Source organism: Rhinolophus ferrumequinum, chromosome 12, assembly GCF_004115265.2.
Source record: "Rhinolophus ferrumequinum isolate MPI-CBG mRhiFer1 chromosome 12, mRhiFer1_v1.p, whole genome shotgun sequence".
Lineage (NCBI taxonomy): Eukaryota > Metazoa > Chordata > Mammalia > Chiroptera > Rhinolophidae > Rhinolophus > Rhinolophus ferrumequinum.
Window position 1 is genome coordinate 70,984,463 of NC_046295.1, and position 19,020 is coordinate 71,003,482.

At 47.0% G+C, this 19,020-nt stretch overlaps 1 protein-coding gene across 4 annotated transcripts in view; it reads right to left on the reverse strand.

Moving 5' to 3' along the window:
* The window catches only part of CDK5RAP2 (CDK5 regulatory subunit associated protein 2), a 169,538-nt gene that overhangs the window by 47,514 nt on the left and 103,004 nt on the right, over positions 1 to 19,020 (reverse strand). For all 4 annotated transcript variants that reach the window (XM_033123488.1, XM_033123489.1, XM_033123491.1 and 1 more), the window contains 2 exons: positions 12,621 to 13,053; positions 6,958 to 7,189 (listed from right to left, as the gene is read on the reverse strand). In XM_033123488.1, coding sequence (XP_032979379.1) covers positions 6,958 to 7,189; positions 12,621 to 13,053 — 665 coding nt within the window. The remainder of the gene's footprint in view (positions 1 to 6,957; positions 7,190 to 12,620; positions 13,054 to 19,020) is intronic.

A 19,020-nucleotide genomic window follows, 5' to 3' on the forward strand; every position in this document is an offset into this window, starting at 1 on the left:
GAGATGCCGTGATGGCCCCTGCAGTGAGCTGCTGCAATGACTCACAACCCTGCCCGGAAACATTTCCTTACAGCAAGTTTTAATATCCAGAGATGTGACCAATGTGTTTGAGAGGTGGGGTGCTACTGCTAAAGAATACACAGCTTTGAAGCCAAAGAGAAGTGGGGTCACACTCAGCTTTGCCACTTGCTGGCTGCACAGCCTTAGACAAGTAATTTGCTATCCCAGAGCCTCAGTTTCCCCAGAGATGCCTAACATGCTTGCTGTGAGGCTTCAAGCTCAGGCCTGAGTCCAGAGCTTCCGTCCTTAACCACGTACCATGCTGCCTGCTGTTCAGGGGAAGCTCACCTCAATATAAGGAATCGTTTGAATACTTAGAGGCAGCAAAATTTAGCAGAAAACCCCATCTTTGAAAACCAGGAGTCCTGGTTTCAATCTATGGCTCTGCCATTTACCTGCATGTCATTTAGTTACATGGCCTCAGGTAAGTTACTTAACCTCTATGAGCCTCAGTTGCTTCATCTGCAAAATGGAAAGAATATCAGTCATTGTGGCAGGTTGTGTTTGTTTTGTTTTTAGGATCAAATGGAACAATACCTACAAAAAGACTAAGTGTCTGGTACCTAGCAGTGAAGGAACACAACTAATACTAACATCCTCTGCTTCCCTAAAACTGTTCAAAGATGGAAGAGAATGCCTACCACAGGAGGCATTTGTGCAAAGGCTGTGGACCCAGGAAACGCTGCAAAAGCAGCAATGCGGATTGGATGAGAGGACCTAGATCTCTCAGAACGAAAAGCACACACAAGTCTTTGTCAGGCTGTACATTCCAATTTCTAGGTTCTGTAATGGCTCCTCCTGACTTCGAGCCCATTTTTGTCCCTCTGCTCACGACACAAATACCATAAAGTAAACCATTTTATTTTAGAAAGCAACTGCTCCATGACCTAAAGGAAGCATTCGTAATACAGCACTTTTACTGTACAAAATTCGTTATAATCACTAGTCTCTGAGGTCCTTCAGGGAGACCATGTCATCCATCTCTGTGTCTCCAGAGTCTGGCTCAGGGCCTGGAGCAGACAAGGCACTCAGTAAGTACTGCTGGCTGAGTGACAGAGAGACAGAGGGAGAGGTCTCAACAAGGCTTTTTCCCAGGGAATCACCCTCCAAGACAAGGAAACAGCTTTGCTGTAACAACCACGCGATAATGGAATTTCATGGCAAGAAGCTATGTTCCCAAGTGAGAATAAAGATCAGTTCCGGTGACTGCTGTTACGTGATCATGAGGCAAAGACGAATGTCCCTACACAAATGTCCCTTTATGATACAGACTGTGGCCAGCTGATTAGCTACACACACACGTGCACACCCCCCCCAACCCCCCAGAATGGATGGGCATGCATTCTCAGTCACTCCACTTGATACTTGGCTCCTGACAACACCGCACATCTAACATTCAGACACTTGACATGCACCATATTCACTGAGGAAGTGCCCCCTTCGTTAGCAGAGGTAAGGATGTGATTTCCAGGCTCCAAGGTCAGTAGACAGCAAGCCCAGCATCAACACGGCAACACAGCTGCTGTTCTCAGCTCCACAGTCCCCAATGAAAGTCCAGAGGAGTTGCTTCCAATTTTCATGTAAAAATCAGTGCACGGAGGGTGTGGGGGAGGGAGGATTATGAGCTGCAGTGTACGGCATGAACCTGCACATTTGCCGAGGCCTCGGACACAAGACTATGTGCCAGGACCTGGCCTAGGCACCAAGCTCCTCGTCGGTGCTAGCACTTAATCTTCACAACCGCCCCGTGAGGCATCACCAGTACCTTGCCCAAGGTCAAGGCGAGGAAGCGGCAGAGCCCCTGTCAGAGCCTGGCAGCATGCCTCCAACACTCTGAATGCTGCCTCCTGATGTACCTTCCTGCAGCCAGGGTCTCCCATATCTGGGCTGCAGAAGCAAGGGAGACATTCCCCAACCCTCGATGTGAGGGCCAACACTGTGGACTCCCCTTCATTCAGTTCCCAAGTATCTACATCAAGGGGCGTCACACAGTGCCCAGCCTTGCAAAGGGTAGTCATTGAGCAAGTCGTTTTAAGACCAAAACATGGGGGGTTAAATGGGAGTGTCTAAATAACGGGGGTTCAGAAAGGCCTTGCCTGGAAAGTGACATTTAAGCAGAGGCTTAAAGGATGCGGCATCAGCCAGGCAATAACCAGAGGGGGGAAATGCAGGAAGAGGCAGCAGCATGTGTAAAGTTCTAGAAACAGATTAAGAAAAAGGAAAGAAATTCACTAAGGTAGGGATTGGAGAAGGAAAGAAAACAGTCAAGAAGCCTTTAGTAGTCCACTATGAACAAGAAATTAAAAGATGTCTCAGGACCATTTATTTGCATTATGGGAATACTAGATAATTCTGGAACTTTCTATACTTCAGCTAAGGGACACTCATATATAACCTGGTAGAGTGGCTTTCTCCTTAAAGCTCAGAACACTCAGAAGCATGTGACCATGTTTTCACCATCGGGAATCGGGCCCATCACTCAGTATTTCCCCAGAGACTGGTATTCTCCCAGGGCCACCCCATGACAACTTTAGGATTCCTGAAGGCAACTGTTTCTTACAGACTGAATTAGGTCCAGATTAATGGTGATTTTTGTTTGTTTGTTTTCAAATGAAGGGAAAAAAGATCTAAGGTAAAAAGAAAAAAATGTAAGCATTAGTTCATTCTGGTTGAATGGGAACGTGAATGTTGTTATATCCTCCTTTGTGCTTACCTGTATGCTTATAATAATTCATAATTTTAAGACGAAAGAGATGCAGCATGCCTGGCCCATCACTCACGTTGGTACCCTTCCCACGGACTTGCCCAACAAACCCCACAGAACAGGTGTCAGCTCCGGCTCACCTCTGACCCACTGTGCAGACCTGACAGCAGCCCGCACACAGCGAACACTGACTGACCTGGGGCCGGCAGGGAGATGCCAGAGAGCCGGCACTGGTCCTGATAGCCTGGACCACTAGAACCCAGCCTGCTGCCCCACTGAAAAGTCTCTGACACAGGGACTGGGAAACTCAGGCAGACATCCCACTGGACCTCGACTTGTCCATCTCTTACCAGCTGGGTGACCTGGATCAATTCGTGTTAAAACCCTCAGCTTCCTCACGTGTCGAATGGTACTAATGATGATGCCGTAAGATGGTTGTTGCAGGGCTTAGTAATAATTCTTACAGGAAATGCCCCAAATGGTGCCTGGCACACAGTAGCTGTTCGATATACATAGGGGTTGAATTCTGCCCAGGCTTGTAACTGGCTTGCTGATCACTGTCCCTTTCCTCCTTTCTCCAGACACAGGGAGCAGTTTTAATTTTTTTTTTTCTTTTTTGTTCTCCAGGGATGTGCTGGAAGGTTGCTCCCACAAGGAGCTAGGCTATGGGCATTCACATAGAAAACAAAAAATAGATAAAACCATAGACTTGAAACTTAGCCAAGCAACTGAGAAGAACACAAAGATACAAAAGGGAAATAAAAACACTGGGGAGGCAAAATGCAATTTATAAGATAAAATTAATCTATCGAGCTGCCATAACAGGACATAAAAAGCATAAATATACTGCAGCTTGTCTGACACGGTTTAAGTCCAGGCTCTCAAAAAACTGTGAGTGAGAAAATGAATTCTATAGACTCATGTCCACCTTTCCCAAGAAGAGAGAAGCCCCAGGGTCTTCTGGACAACCACGGAAGTAACACCTGGCTGAGGCACCCTAGGGTCTCAGCAAAAAATAAAAACCTTGTTAAGTGCAAATGGCAAGCCCTGGGCAAAGTGCCAGGGCATCTGTTGGGTTGAGTCACCTTGCCATAAAATCTTTCCTTTCTGAAGTGCTCCCACCTTCTGCCTGGAACTGATCTGTTTAATTATCTGGTCCCCACCCCCCACTAGACAGGAAGTTCTCAGAAGGCAAAGACTACCCCTCATGCCCCTCTCTCCCCCACACTGAGTGTATGAGGCTGGGGCCTGGATGAGTAGATATGAATTAAGAGTAGGCGGGAAAGGAGGGAGGGAGGGAAGAGCAATCCTGCCAAAGGACTGAGGTTTCAGCTTATCCTGAAACCTCAACTATGGTAAACACAAGAAAGAACCTGAAATTAAATGGAAAATACCTCCGGCGATCGATCATCATAAAATCTATATGCAAAGTATCATGTACTACACTAGCTTCATGAAACCGTAAAGGGCGCAGGCTTTGAAATTCGGCAGGTGGGTTCAAACCCAGCTCGGGAAGTTAGTGCGACTATAGCCAAGTGACTTTACCTCTAAAACTAACTCAACAATAAGACAGGACTAATTACTGTGCCCGCCTCAAAGGCCTGTGAAGAGGACTCAGTCAGATCGTGTATTTAAAATAGACAGTGGGGCTGAATGAACAGCGGCTGCTGGGTTCCGACTGTCCCAGGAAGTCCAAGGCTCCAGCCATCTCCCCCCCGAACCACTCTGAAAACCCCTACACGAAGCAACCTTCCCACCCCGGTATGCAAACCCTTCACGGGCAAACATCCCAATAAACCTCAATCTCCTCCCACACATTCATCTCACCCCCTTGTTCTAAGGGAACCCGGGCTGTCCCCCAATAAGCTTCTCTTCCTCAGGAGTGGATGTTTCCTTCTCACGCCCCTGTATTGTGGACCTGGACGTGTGTAAGTACCTTTGCTCTCCCCTGACCCTTCCAGATTGTTCTCTCTCTTCCCTAAACACTCTGGCTTTGCGAATCATGCTGTCAGCCTATGCCACCACCTCCCCCACCTTACTGCACTCATCCACGGTCACCTGATTCCTCGAATCTCTTGATGTTCAATGGACTACGTGGCTCCTAACTGCCCTGCTTCTCTGTACTGCTTCACAGCGAAACTCCTCAGAGCTGTCTGTTCTTGCCGTCTCCAACTGCTCTCTTCCCCTCCCTCTGGAACCCATGCCCGTCCGGCCCCACCACTCCACAAAACAGCTCCCTTCAAGGTCACCAAGGACTCCCCACTGCTAAGTCTCAAGGCCAACTCTCAGTCCTCGTCTTACTTGCCTTATTGGCAACATTCGGCACAGCTAACCTGTCGTTCACTCAGCTTCTGGGTGCCATCCTCTCACGGCTCAGCTCCTACCTCACTGGCTGCTCCTTCTCGGTCCAACCTCTACGTACTACAGAGCCCCAGTCTCAGTTTCCGGCCCTGGTCCCTATGTCTCCAAGTCTTATGGCTTCAAATACCAGGGATGTGTTGCTAGCTCTCGCCCAGACTTCGCCTTGTGACTCCAGATGCATCTGTATCCAATCACCTAGCTGACATCTCCTCTGGGGTGGTGTCACATAGCGCCTGCCTCTCTGGCAGTCTTTCCCACCTCGGTGTATGGCAACTCCATGCTTCCAACAGCTCACATTAAAAGTGATTCTTTAAAGCAGAGGTCGGACTACTTTTTTTAAAAAAGCCCAATAATAAATATTTCAGACTTTGTGAGCCACTCACCTCTGCCATCATAGCGCAAAAGCAGTCACAGACAATATGCAAATGAGGAAGCGTGGCTATGTTCCAACAAAACGTTACAAATACGGGCAGCAAGCATGGCTCACAGGCCGTCGTCTACCAATTCCTGCTTTAAAGCTTAAGTCAGATCACGTCACTGGGCTGCTCAAAACCCTCCAACGGTTTCCAGTCTTACCTAGAATAAAAGACAGAGCCCTAGCACAGCCTGCGAGGCCTACTCGATCTGCTACGCCCCTGGCCTCTTTCCCTCTCCTTTCTCACTCCACTCCAGCCACAGAGAGGGCCTCCTTCCTAGTCCTCTCAAGTTCAAAGCAACATCAGGGCATTTGCACTTGTTCCTTCTGCCAGGAAGGCACTTCCCAAGATGACTAGTCCAGTTGCTTCCTCCTAGTTCCCATTTAAATGTCGCCTCAGCAGGGATGCTCTCTCAAACAGTCCATGGACATTAGCAAACCCTACTCCCATTCCACATTACCTATGCCCTTGAACCTGCTTTGTTTTACTCTACAGCACTTCTTAGCCCACGTATCATACACTTGCTTATCGGCTTATTGTCTTTCTCCCCCCACAAGAATGTAAGCTGGACACAGACGTCATCTGCTTTGTTCATGGCTGTCTCCCCAGGGATTACAACAGTGCTTGGCACACAGAAGGATTTAATAAATACTTTCTGAATAAAGAAAAGATTGCTACTGTTGTTCTTGTTATTGTGTGTTGCTGTCATTTGCTTATAGCAGAAGTTCAAAATCAGGAGTCAACATAAGTACTTTTGTGGATTCATGAACCCTCTAAAAATGATTCTCAAAGGGGCAGTGATCCCAAATCTCTAAGCACCATTGTCCCAGACTAGAGGACCCCACCTGCGGTGCTCCCTCCAAGTCTCTGGAGTCTAACCTTGACATATTTTGTCCCAGGAGCTCTCTATTTTGGAAGCTCCCAGGAGAACATAACAGCGAATTCAAGGTGCTTAGGGAGGCAGGTCATGTCTAGAGGAAGACACAAGGTCAGCAGGGTTTGGAACCAGTCCTGGACGTTCCAAAGAACCCTGCGAAGAGGAGTCTCACTTACATACCCGATGCCACAGGCCCGAGGCCTCCACAGACCAAGCCAGAAAAAAAGCCCAGATTCAAGACATCCCACAACTGGGACACGCACAGACAACTCCTAGTGAAGGGACAGTGGCCTCTCAAGACCCGCAAGCACTACAAGTACCCTTTATCCAGACGCCAGAATAAAATAAAAACAATAGATCCATTTTCCTCATTGTGTTTCCTCGATTGTATATTTGTCAAGAGTCAAGATTAATCACTGCAATTCATGAAATTTATACTCAAACTTATTGCAATTCTAAACAACAAGGTTGACATTTCAAGCAGTTCTATCGGGTCGTTCATCTAGCTCACGGAGAATACATTTTTCCTAGGTGCTTACCTTTCAGTAACGTTTTGTCTGGCGCTGGCCTCTCCTCCATCATCGCTTCAGCCAGAATTAACTTTTGGTGAAGTTGCTTATTGCAAGTTTTAAACTCCTTCAGCTCCCCCTGCAGCTCCAAGATCTGGCCCTGCAGCTGGGCCATCACCTCCTGCGTGGCAGGGAGCTGATGCACACTTCCCACTGACCGTGATGGTTTTATCAGGATGGGCAAGCGGGACTTCTTAGCATCCTGAAAGCACACACACATGCAACAGTGAGTACACTTCGTCTGGTCACATTCTCGTGCCAATCTTATAAAACAGAATTCAAACCGCTGTCTAGACTTCCAGTTCCCATAATGGCACCTATGTTTGCCTCCCAGTCTACAGAGTTTCTGTCTTGGCACGTATCTCCTCTGATTGGCAAGTGCCAAGCTTTTCCGCCATGGCACCCTCTTGGTCCTGGCCCATTGTCTCTCTGGACATTCTAGATGCTCAACATATGGCAGTCCTTTTCCCAACACAATCTTCTGGGAAACATTTTCTTGCTCCTCACCCAGTTCCTAATTTCCCGCTCATTCCTCACTCTGAGCCAATCTGCCTCCCACCCCTGCTTGTCCACCAGAAGCACCCCTTACTCAAGTTTGCAGCAGCTACTGGGTCACTAATGCAATACGTATTTCGCATGCTCTGAGCTCCTGGCCTATCCTAGACGTCCTCATTTTCATTGGCTCCAAAGGGACTCCAAAGTCAACTGAAAACGCAGTTCTTCAGTTCTGTCACCCCATGTCCCCAAAGCTACGCTGCTTCAACAATCTGTCTTGGTGAATCACACCACCACCCACTTCCTGCACGACACAGACACCTGGGAGTCCTTTTTAAACTTCCCTGTGTTATCAGTCACACGCTTTCGTCACTCCCCAGGTTCCATGAATTCCAACTCCCAAGTTGTCTCTGCATTCTTTCGCCTCTTCTCATCCCCCACTGCCACCAACCAACTCCAAGACACTGTTATAGCTTTCACTAGGCCACGGCCGCAGACACATGAGTGGTCTCCCAACATTCATTCTTGCCCTTTCTAATCCGCTCTCCATGCTGCAGCAGGAAAGGCAAACCTACCATTCATCTCTTCTGCTTAAAACTATTTTAATTGCTTCCCACTTCTCTCAGGACAAAGGTCGAGTCCTTCCCATAGCCTACACGTTGTGAATAACCACAGCCTGAGTTACTGCCCTTCTCCCAATTTCCCCTATGTCCACACACTCCCTTTCTATCAGTTCCTCAAAATGCTATGTTCCTTCCACCTCAGAACCTTGGCATATGCTGTCTCCTCTGCCGAGAACACTCTTTCTTACCCACCCCCACCAATCCCACTAGTCCCAATACATTCATTAGGACTCAGCTCACATGTGCCTTCCTCAAGAGAATAGGCCTTGGATTTCCAAGACGAGGTCAGGCCTCCCTGTTACATACTCACAGCCCCTACAATTCTCCTGGGAGAACGTTAGTACCACTATAATCAAGTGCCAATGCAATGACTCGTTCTTTACCTTCCACTCTGGTCCATAAGCTTCACGGTTCGGGGACTCTGCATTTCTCGGTCGTACTCTATCCGCAGCTTCCAGCACAAGAACTAGTATATAGTAGGTGCTCAACAACTACCATGTTGCCCCAAAAATAAGACCTAGCTGGACTATCAGCTCTAATGTGTCTTTTGGAGCAAAAATTAATGGAAGACCCGGTCTTATAGTACATTATATTATATTATATAAGACCTGGTTTTATATTATATTATATTATATTATATTATATTATACCCGGTCTTATACTAAAATAATACTGGGTCTTATACTAATTTTTGCTCCAAAAGACGCATCAGAGCTGACGGTACGGCTAGGTCTTATTTTCGGGGAAACGCGGTCCTTGTGGAATGAATATGGAAGCAATAACTTAAGAAGCCAAATGGGGGCGTTTTTCAAGCAAGGGAATTTTAAACATATTCAAACAGTGAGTGGAGGGGTTGATCTAGATATATAAAGAACTATTACAACTCATTAATAAAATACAAATAACCCAATTAAAAGATGGGCACAGGTTCTGAGAGAGAGTGCTCGAAAGGAGATGCACATATGGCCAATGAGCACATGAAAGCATGCTCAAGTTCCTTTGTCATCAGAGATCAAATTGCAATGAGATACTGAGACGTTCTACTCATTAGGGTATCTATAATCAAACAGGTAGAACAAGTATTGGCGAGGGTGTGGAGAAACTGGGCCTGTCATACATTGTCGGTGAAAATGTACACCAGGTACAGCTGTTTTAGAAAACAGTCTGCTAGTTCCTCAAAAGGTTAAACACACATTACTCTATGACCCAGCAATTCCACTCCTAGGTATATAACTAGGAAAAATGAAGACATATCTACTCACAAAAACTTGTCCATGAAATTTCATAGCAACATTATTCATAATAGCCAAAAAGTGGAAGCCGCCCAAATGTCTATCAACTAATGAATGGATACATTAAATGTACTATGTTTATACAATGGGCTATCGTTTGGCAATCAAAATAAATGAAGTACTCATACAGACTACCGCATGACTGAACCTTGAAAAAATTACGGTGAATGGAAGAAGCCAGTCACCAAAGAGCACATATTATATGATTCCATTTATATGAAATATCCAGAATCAGCAAATATACACAAACAGAAAGTGGATCAGTGGTCACCTACCACTGGGGTGGGCAGGTGGGGGGAAACAGGAAGTGACTGCAGATGGGTTCAGGGTATCTTTGCAGATAATGAACGTGTCCCAAAATTGATTATAGTAATGGTTGCTCAACTCTACGAAAATATTTTTAAAAACCCACTGCACTATATACTTTCAATGGGTGAATTGTATGATATGTGAATTATATCTAAGTAAAGCTATTATTTTAAAAAAAAGAATTTTTTAAGTGGAGGAAAAGGAACCTGAGAGGAAAATAGGTAAAATCTGGGACCCTGGAAATGAGGAAATCAGCAAGATCTCTCAAGAAGGAAAGAAGAGGAAAAGACCCTTCTAGCACATTCTAGGAGGTAAAATGCTTTCAAACACATTCTCCCATAAGCCTCAAGTAAACTGTGTATTCCCAGAGCTCACAGGATAATAAAGTTATCGCGCCTATTTTCCAGACAAAGACCTGAGATGTCAAACAACCCGTCAAAGTCATACAACAAGGTTAGACAACTGGACCTCTAAAACTCGCTGTTCAGACTCCACCGCTCGTTAAGAAAAGTGAGGCACTTTCCTGCCCAGAAATTCCAGGGAAGGGGAGAGAATAAGTTCAAGGACAAGAACAGTCTGAGGTGGTGAAGGGGACCAGTTGGGAGGAGGTGGATGCCTCGTCAAAGAGGACTGAAAAATAACACTCATTTGCTTGGTCCTCAGTCTCCACCAATCTTTATTCCTGGATCCAAATCTGTGTGTCAGATGGCAGCAGAGAAGATATCTGCAAGTGCACAAATGCCAAAGCCAATTTCAGGCTGGAAGACTGCCGTCAGTCAACCCGACTCTGGTTCTAAAATAACACCACCCGAAATGCTACCTTATGGACACTGAACAGAATCCCACCTACCACCTTATTCAAGACGTCATGACAGAACTCCTCCCTTGGGAACGGAAGGAGGACAGAAATGTCCACACACTCAGCTCCTACCACATACAAGGCACCTGGCGCACTTGACCTCACTTAACCTTCATGCCAGCCTCAGGTTCTGGGCTACGCTGATCCCATCAGAGCCACTGAGAAAGGTCAGGTGACTTACCCAAGGACTCAAAGCAGGTAAGTGGCCAGGCCCAAAGCAATCACAGCTGTATCTCTAAAGTCCATCCTCTTGCCTCGAAAACTAAACAACTGGCAGTATATCCCCTTTTTACTCGTGGGCTGCAATGATGTTCATTTTAACAGGATAGCAAAGTTCTGGCTTAAGCCTTAGGATTAATGATTGACTGATTAATCAACGACCACAAAGAAAATCATTAAATGTCCTTCTACTTTGCGTAGACTGGAGGCCACAAGGGTGACAAGAGGGCTTCTCCCCTCCTGGGAAAGGGAGCTTTATAATGTCCGTGTCCACCTCTAAAACAGGACTGCAGTTTATATCCCTGCAGGGATATAAGACGAGTAGTCTTAACAGCTGAGTCACTCTGGACAATTTTCTGAGCCTTTCAGAGCCTCTATTTTCTCACCCATAAAATGTAGGTGATACCTACCTAACTCTTACGCTTGTTGAGAAGATTAAATGTGATGAAATAGGTATAGGTATCCACCTGTTTCCCGGAGAATAAGACCTAGCCAGACCATCAGCTCTACTGTGTCTTTTGGAGCAAAAATTAATACAAGACCGGGTATTATATTATATTACAGTAGATAAGATCCAGTCTTATATTATAGTAAAATAAGACTGGGTCTTATATTAATTTTTGCACCAAAAGACATTAGAGCTGATTGTCTGGCTAGGTCTTATTTTTGGGGAAACACAGTAGAAAACCCTTTTCTAGAAATTACAGTTTTGGTGCATAATTTAAAACAATCAAAAGCAATTTTGCTAATGATATATCTAACGCTCTTTGATATGTACAAAAGCAGTAATTTAGTGGTCAGAAAATAAACTTAATTCTCCGTTCTGATGCTATACAGCAGTGTGTACAGCTGATGTCTCAGGCGTAAAACACACGTCACAAACAAGAATAGCGACAGCCATCACTGGAGCTCTATTAGAAACATGACCCATTTCCTTCTCTACCCGAACACACACATCTCCCTGCTGTGCGGATCCTCAACCCCAACCCCAACCCCTCCTCCCAGGAAGATTTTAGCGAAAGGTCCAATCAAACATGGACAAGAGAGGCTGGCTTTTAATAATCTGGCATACTTGATGGTATCTGAGGAGAAGCTTAGAGACGGCATCTTAACTGAAGCAAAATGCAGACATTCACTCAAGAAATGGGACACGACCACTTCAGGCCAGTGCAGGCTGGAGGGTGGCCTGACCCAGGGAAAGGGCACGGCTGTGCAATCGGGCACAGTAAGGGTCCCAGCTCGGCACCTTTGCTGCGGGTGCATCACAGGCGCTCGTGGCCTGGCTTCTTCATCTCTGACGGTGTTGCAAGGATAAGAAAATGTAGACAAAGCCCACAGAATAGTAATTCTCAGACACAAAGTCTGCACAAACTAAAACCTAGCTTCTCGGCCCTACCCCTAAAGTCAGGTTATTACAATTTTATTGCAACCTGCAAAAGTAAATGTCCATCAACAGGTGAAAATTACATAAATTCAGGCACATTCCGCACAATGGAATCGTATAGTCATTATGGGGAAAGATGGTCCTGATACATGACATGAAAGAGAAAGCTACAGATATACAAACATGACTCTATTTGTAGAAGGAAAACTCACAAATTGTCACGATAGATAAATAAGACAGGGCTGGATGGGGAAGGAGGGAAAGAAGGGAAACATGTCAAAAGACTTGGGAAGGTTAGGGCGGATACCACCTCTAAGTCGAGGCCAGGATAAGTGCAGAGAGAGAGAGACACCAGATTTTATATAAATCAAAAAAAGTAGTGGGAACAGAGGTGATTTTAAGTTTTTTGTTTGTATACAAGCAGCAGATAAATCACGTACGAAAACACTCACTTTGTCGGTCCTGCTGGGGGAGGGGAGGGAAGTGGCCGGCTGCCCTGGCATCCCGCTCAAGCTCTCTGGCTGATGCTCAGCGCTGAGTGTGGCATCTGTCAGCGTCTCTTCCCAAGCCTCTCGCCTGCCTTCGTGTTTGAATCGGAGCGAGTCACCCTCTGTGGCCATGGTCTGCACCGAGGCATCTTTCAGCTCCAGCTGGGACGGTCCGCCAGCCTTTACTGGCTGGGTTCCCCAAGGTGACTTCAGTTCATCGTGCGGCTTGGAAGATGAGTTGGCTTGGAGGAAATGTCTGAGTTCACCTCTTAGCTGAACAGCCATCTGCTTAAGTGTCTTCTCAGTTTTACCATCAAGGTGTTCTCCGGAAACGTCCTGCTCTGTCAAGCATATTGGTTCCAAAAGCAGTTCACGCAGCACTTTCAGAAGGTCTGGCCTGTTTTTCCACAAGGGAAGGAAGTGGGAGAACTGAGCTTTCTGCTATGGCCGGTCCCTTACCCAGTTTCCTAAGTTTTCCCCACAGTCTGGCCCAGAGTCTATGTAAACTAAACACAGTGAGCATCTGCCATGTGCCAGGACCCACATCAGGTATTTTATCCCATGTCACTCATGACACCCACATACGGCAGGTACTACGATGTCTATTGCACAGACAAGAAGAGAACTGATTTGACCAAGTACACAGCAAGTGAGGGGGCCAAGTGGCTCAATGGCTACCGGGATGTAGGCTGGGCCTACAAGGAGCAAACAGGGTCATCAAGTATTCCTGACAATTGTAAGGTCCACCTGCCCCCTGGCCCATTCCTACATCCAGAGGCAAGTATGGCTTTGGATAAATTCAGCCGACCTAGTGGATCCCTCAGTGACCTGGTCTATCATGGTGCACGGCTGGTGTTCAGTAAACAGGTGCTGACTGCAGGGGTGCTGTAAACTGCTCTTAACATAAGGAGCAGTGGCTTTGAAATCAGACAAAATGGCAATTCTAACTGCAATTCTTTGAAAGTAAGGAAAGGCTTCCTCCACGGGACAGCTATGAGGATTAACCGACAGAGTGCTTTGCATGCCCCTTGCCACATGCCCTAGGCCTCTGCCGGCTTGCAGCCACAGCTGTGTGGACAGCTCCCGCCGACACAGACAACCCCTCCTCAAGCACGTCCTGCATCTCTGCTGCCTTAGGACTTTTTCCAGAGCTCTCTGAGCCAGCCAGCAGGGCAGTAGGGAAGTGTGGACCGCTTTATACCTGCGGGAGAAACCCTCAAGCTGGGGAAGAGAGCCGTTGGGTAAATGTTCCAGTCTCCCGTCCGTTGGAGGGACAACACTGAGGCACAGCTGTGCCGTCTGTCACAGGGTACCCAGTAGGACTGGTCCCAGCTGCCCACAGCAGCAGCTAGATCAGTAATGTGCAGTTATTGGCTTTGCCTCCATTTCTATCATCTTCTCCCTGATCCCTCCTTCCTGCCCCCTGGAACCAACGTTCCAAATAAATCATGTCACCCAAGGCTTCATCTCAGGTTGTGCTTTCCCGGGTACTTCACCACACCAGCATGTAGAAGAAGCCCGTGTGAGGGTGTTTCTTGTGCCAGGCCCCGAAGTGGACACCGGGGGCAAAACTACCTGCGAGGACTTAGATTGCCGCTGGAGGCAGGTGTGTGCACGGGGCATGCACTCCTCCACAGGGAGAAAGTGAGGCACAGGGAGGTGCACGTGTGGGAGGGCTGCAGAGCTACATCCCAGGGTGTCCAGACTGGGGTGGCAGGAAGAAGGTCAGAAAAGGATTCGAGAGTCCATAGAGGCTGGCTGGGAGAAGGAAAATGGAACGTTCTAAGCATGGAAAACGCTAAGAACAGAGTCAAGACCCTGGAGAATCAGGAGGTGATGCTGGAAGTGAGGCAGGGGAGAACCCCGCCGTGTTAAAAGGGGAGCCACTGCAAGGCTCCGTGCGAGGGAGTATCGGGGTCACACATATGCTCTGGAAAGGGGACTCTGGCTGTGATGCAAAGAACGAATGGAGAGATTTCCTGTCAAGAGGGTGGTGTGAGTACACACAGCGTCCCCTCCCACTCTGTCTAAACACATGTAAAGGACAGCAAAAATATATAACAACAAAATGTTTTGAGGCGCACTACAGGATTCAAAGGATAAAATGTATCCAAAGGTCAGAAACTGAAGAGACCCACAGTCATGAGAAGGGGCACATATGCAGAAAGCAATGGGGCCAAAAATTTAATTCCCATAGTAGAAGAAGAACCATTCGAATTTCTTGAGCCCTAAACTAAGACCTAGAAAGCCAAGATGAGGCAACTTCAAAACCAGCTGCAGAGGGGAGTAAGAGTGGGGGAGCTGGCAGGGCTGTTAAACACGCAAAGCAAACCTGCATCCAAACCCACTGTCACGTAAGACCGGCAATCCCACACAAGTGAGAGCGCCTACTCAAGAAAATAAAAATAATAAAGCAACCCAAAGAAGATTTTAAAATAAGTATGTTTCAATCACCTAAAAATATAAAAGGAAATTCATTAAAAAAAGAGAGAGAAAGTTGGGTGGCCGGTTAGCTCAGTTGGTTAGAGTGTGGTGCTAATAACACCAAGACTGCCGGTTTGATCCCCACATGGGCCACTGTGAGCTGCGCCCTCCTTAAAAATAAATAAAATAAATAAAAATAAAATGAAATGAAGAGACATCCTACATTTTTAAAAAAGAGAGAGAGAAAGTTATAAAACAGACAGAAAATTATGAAAAAAGGAAGTGGAGGGGGGCAAGGGCAGAGGGAGAGGCCAGCTGGAAGGCTCTTGCTATGTTCTGGGGAAAAGAAGACGGGTGACATAGGGGTGGTCAGCAAAGAGAAGGGGACAGAACAGGCCCTCATCAGTGTTAGATCTTTTTTGTTTTCTCTGCAGTTTCTCCTACCCGCCTTATTTCCAAAAACCTTGCGGGACAGTCAGACTACGCCTACCGACGCCCTTCACGGACCCTGAGCTTCCCATGCTCTGTGTCTTTGCTACCCCTCAAAGTGATATGACCCCATGTTTCATCTTCCCCACTGAGCCCTCGCTGGGGCGGGGGGAAGCCCTGACTCTTATCTGGATTCCAACCATCTAGCTCTGGGGCAGAGTCAATTCAATTCCAACGAAATAGCTACAGCACACTAAAATAGAGTAAAAAAATAAAAGTATAAAAAACAAAATTAAAATGTATGGTACATTTTTCACTTCTAATATGGAATCATCTAGACTACACAAACCATCTTAAAATTCAGTAAACCCAGACTTTAAAAATATTTCTGGTATTTCAAACACGTTAAACTAAATTTTCCTTTCCTCTCTTTCCCTTAATATAGATTAAAACTAATGACAACTGCTATTCAGCTAGCCAAGGGAGAACCATTCCTCACTGCCAAACAGCACACGATAAAACCCAGGAAAAAGACTTTACAAACGGGTAGTAAAAGGTGGTGAAAGAGGCCATTATAACATACTAAAGTGGTGGTGCTGTTAAATAAAACATTTCAAGTGTTCCTTGGCTAGAAATCTGAACAGCAGATTCATTAAGCTGTCGCCATAATCAGGACCTTTTTAATGGTTCAGTCCAAGGGTCTTGTCAGAGGCCCCAACGTTGTTTATATACCCTTCCTGAGCATCTCTGTCGCACAGAAAGCACAAGGGGAAAGGAAGCGACATTTATGAAGCACTCACGGTGTATCAGATCCTTTAAATACATTTAGTCCTCATGGTAAGACTGTGAGATGGGGACTGATGCTCACCCCATTTTATACATGAAGAAACGGGACCATAAATATTCAAGATCCCCTAGTAAAGTGCAGAGCAAAGACAGGAGCCCAGGCCTTCCTGACTCCAAAGAAGCACAGCATTCTTTCCAGTTTCCTAAACTTACCTTCTACTATTGACGTGGAGCTTTTGATTGCCTGCACCTTCATTCAAATATTTATTGAGCACCACCCACTGGTCATGCAAGGCAGTGGAAATGCAAGGGGGAAAAGAATCATGGAGCTTACGTTTTATTAAGGAGAACACAGATAGACGTTCCTGGACGCACTGATAACTAAGTAAGACCGTGCCAGGCAATGACAAGTACACTGATTTGAGAAAGGAGATCCTGAGACTAGTGTGTCAGACAGAGAGGTCAGGAAAGGCCTCTCTACAGAGCTGATATCTAGCTGAGACCCCCACGAGGCACATACACTACCAGGAAAAGAGCCTCCCAGGTAGAGGAAGTGGCTACTGCAAAGGCCCGGAGATGAGAACAAGTGTGGTTGTTTGAGGAACAGTAAGAAGCTCAGTGTGGCTGGAGCACAGTGAGCAAGGAGGTAGGTGATCAAGACAGAAAAGCAGGCAGAGGCCAGGTCACGAAGCTCTGACCCTACTGTAAGGGCAATGGAAATCCACTGGAGGGCTTTAAGCATAGAAGAGACATGAGCTGAGCTACGTTTCCAAAAGGTCACTCTGGCTGCTCTGTGGAGAACGGACTGTCGCGGAGGCCATGGAAGACGTGGACTAAGAGGACGGTAGGCAAGATGCGAAGGGGTTAAATGAGGCGCACACACTGCAGGTGGAATCAGCAGGACTTGCTGAGGGGCAGGGGGTTGTGGAAACTACTTCCAGTTACACCAGGCGGACAGCCGTGCTATTACTGGCAGGTGCAAGAAGAGCAGAGAAGGAGATTAGTACAGGGAGTCGGGCTTTGGACAGATTAATGTCCACGTGTCTCAGATAGCCAGGAGGAGACGTCAAGTAAGACAGCTGGCCGTATGATCTGGAGAAGGTCTGGGCATCCATTCGCAAGTCCCACTGCATGCTCCAAAGCCATGGGAGAGGGAAGACAGAGAGAGAAGGGGGCTGGGAACTCAACTCTGCGACGCTCCACATTCAAGAGCCAGCAAAGGAGACTGAGGAGGAGAGGCCACAGGCAGGGCACCGCACACACCAGAGTGGGGGGCCGGCGGCTGCTGAAGGGCTGCCCTTGCCACTGGATTTCACAAGTTGGACACTTGTCACTGACCTTGGTAAGTGGAGTGACTAAAAGCACGAGGGATAAAGAGAAAATGGAAGGGAAGAAAGTAGATACAGTGAATATAAGTAGTTCTTCCCTGACTCTACGGGGAATCAAGCAATGGGGCAGAAGCTTGAGTGAAAAGGTGGGGGAGGGGAGCAGGTTCGCATTGACGCTTGTCGTGTTATTGGAAATGATTCAGTGACAGGAAAAAACTAATGATGCAGAAAAGAGAGGGCATCCAGAGAGGTCAGGAACTAAATCCCAAGGGGAGGGCTGGTCTTGAGGAGGAGCAGGGATATTTATTTCTTCCATTCCAAAGTAGGAAAGTCAGCATTTGTGGGTGGAGAGGCAAATAAGCTGGCAGCACTGGTGGGAACAGTGAAATAGTTTGAGTTCACCTGTTTCTGTTTTCTCAGTGACGTGTCAGGCAGGGTCATCAGTCAGGAAGGGGAGAAGAGAAGCTGCAAAGTAGTCAGTTGCTGGGCAAGGTTCAGTGTCAATTTTGAAATTAGTGACAATAAAGGACGACCTGTCATATGATCGTGTGGAACACGAGTCGCTGGCCAAGACAAGGTCTTAAGGAAGGGCTGGATGCAACAGCTACACAGGAGCATTCATCAGAGGCACCAGCATGTGCAAAGGCTCTGAAACAAAGCAGTCGGCCCATTCTAGGCACGGAAAGAAAGGCAGTGTGGCCGAAGCACAGGAGCAAGGCAAGAACGGAGACAACAGCCGAAGGTCAGGGTGGCCGGACCACGCAGGCCCTAGCGGCCACATTAACAGTTCTGATCCCAAGAAAAGTGGAGAGTCGCTGAAGGACTTAAGTAGAGAAATGAAGTGATTGCTCAGGAAGTAGTGTGAAAAACAGACGGGCAGGGGGCAAGGATGGCTGCAGGGGACTAGTGAGGACATCATTGCAGAGATGCCGGAGAAATATGACAGCAGCTAGGAATGGAGAGGAGAGCACAGGCATGGCGAGAAGTCTATGAATTAAGGGCTACTTAGCTGGTAAAACGGTCAGAAATTAGGTTTGGGAGGTGAAAGAAAGGGGAGACTCCAGGAGGACCCTGGGGTGCTGTCTGGAACCCCCACAGATCTGGTCCCCCTGTAGCAGGGAATCCACCTTCACGCAGTTGCCAGGGCTACCCCCCTGCAGCCCACATGCTGTCAAGCCTCTTTAGAACTTAGCAGACTGCTAACATCTCTGGACCTCTCACTAGCGCCACTCTCCAGGGTTACCTTACCTGTCCCTGAAACATGCCCAGCAGAGCAGACTCGGATTTCCTAGGAATTAGGGCCCCTACTTCTGTCACTCAGAGCTCAAGACTGTATTAGCTTTGTAAAAAACCAATAGTCCCCAAGGGCTTCCCTTTTAGATTTTCAGATATCAAAT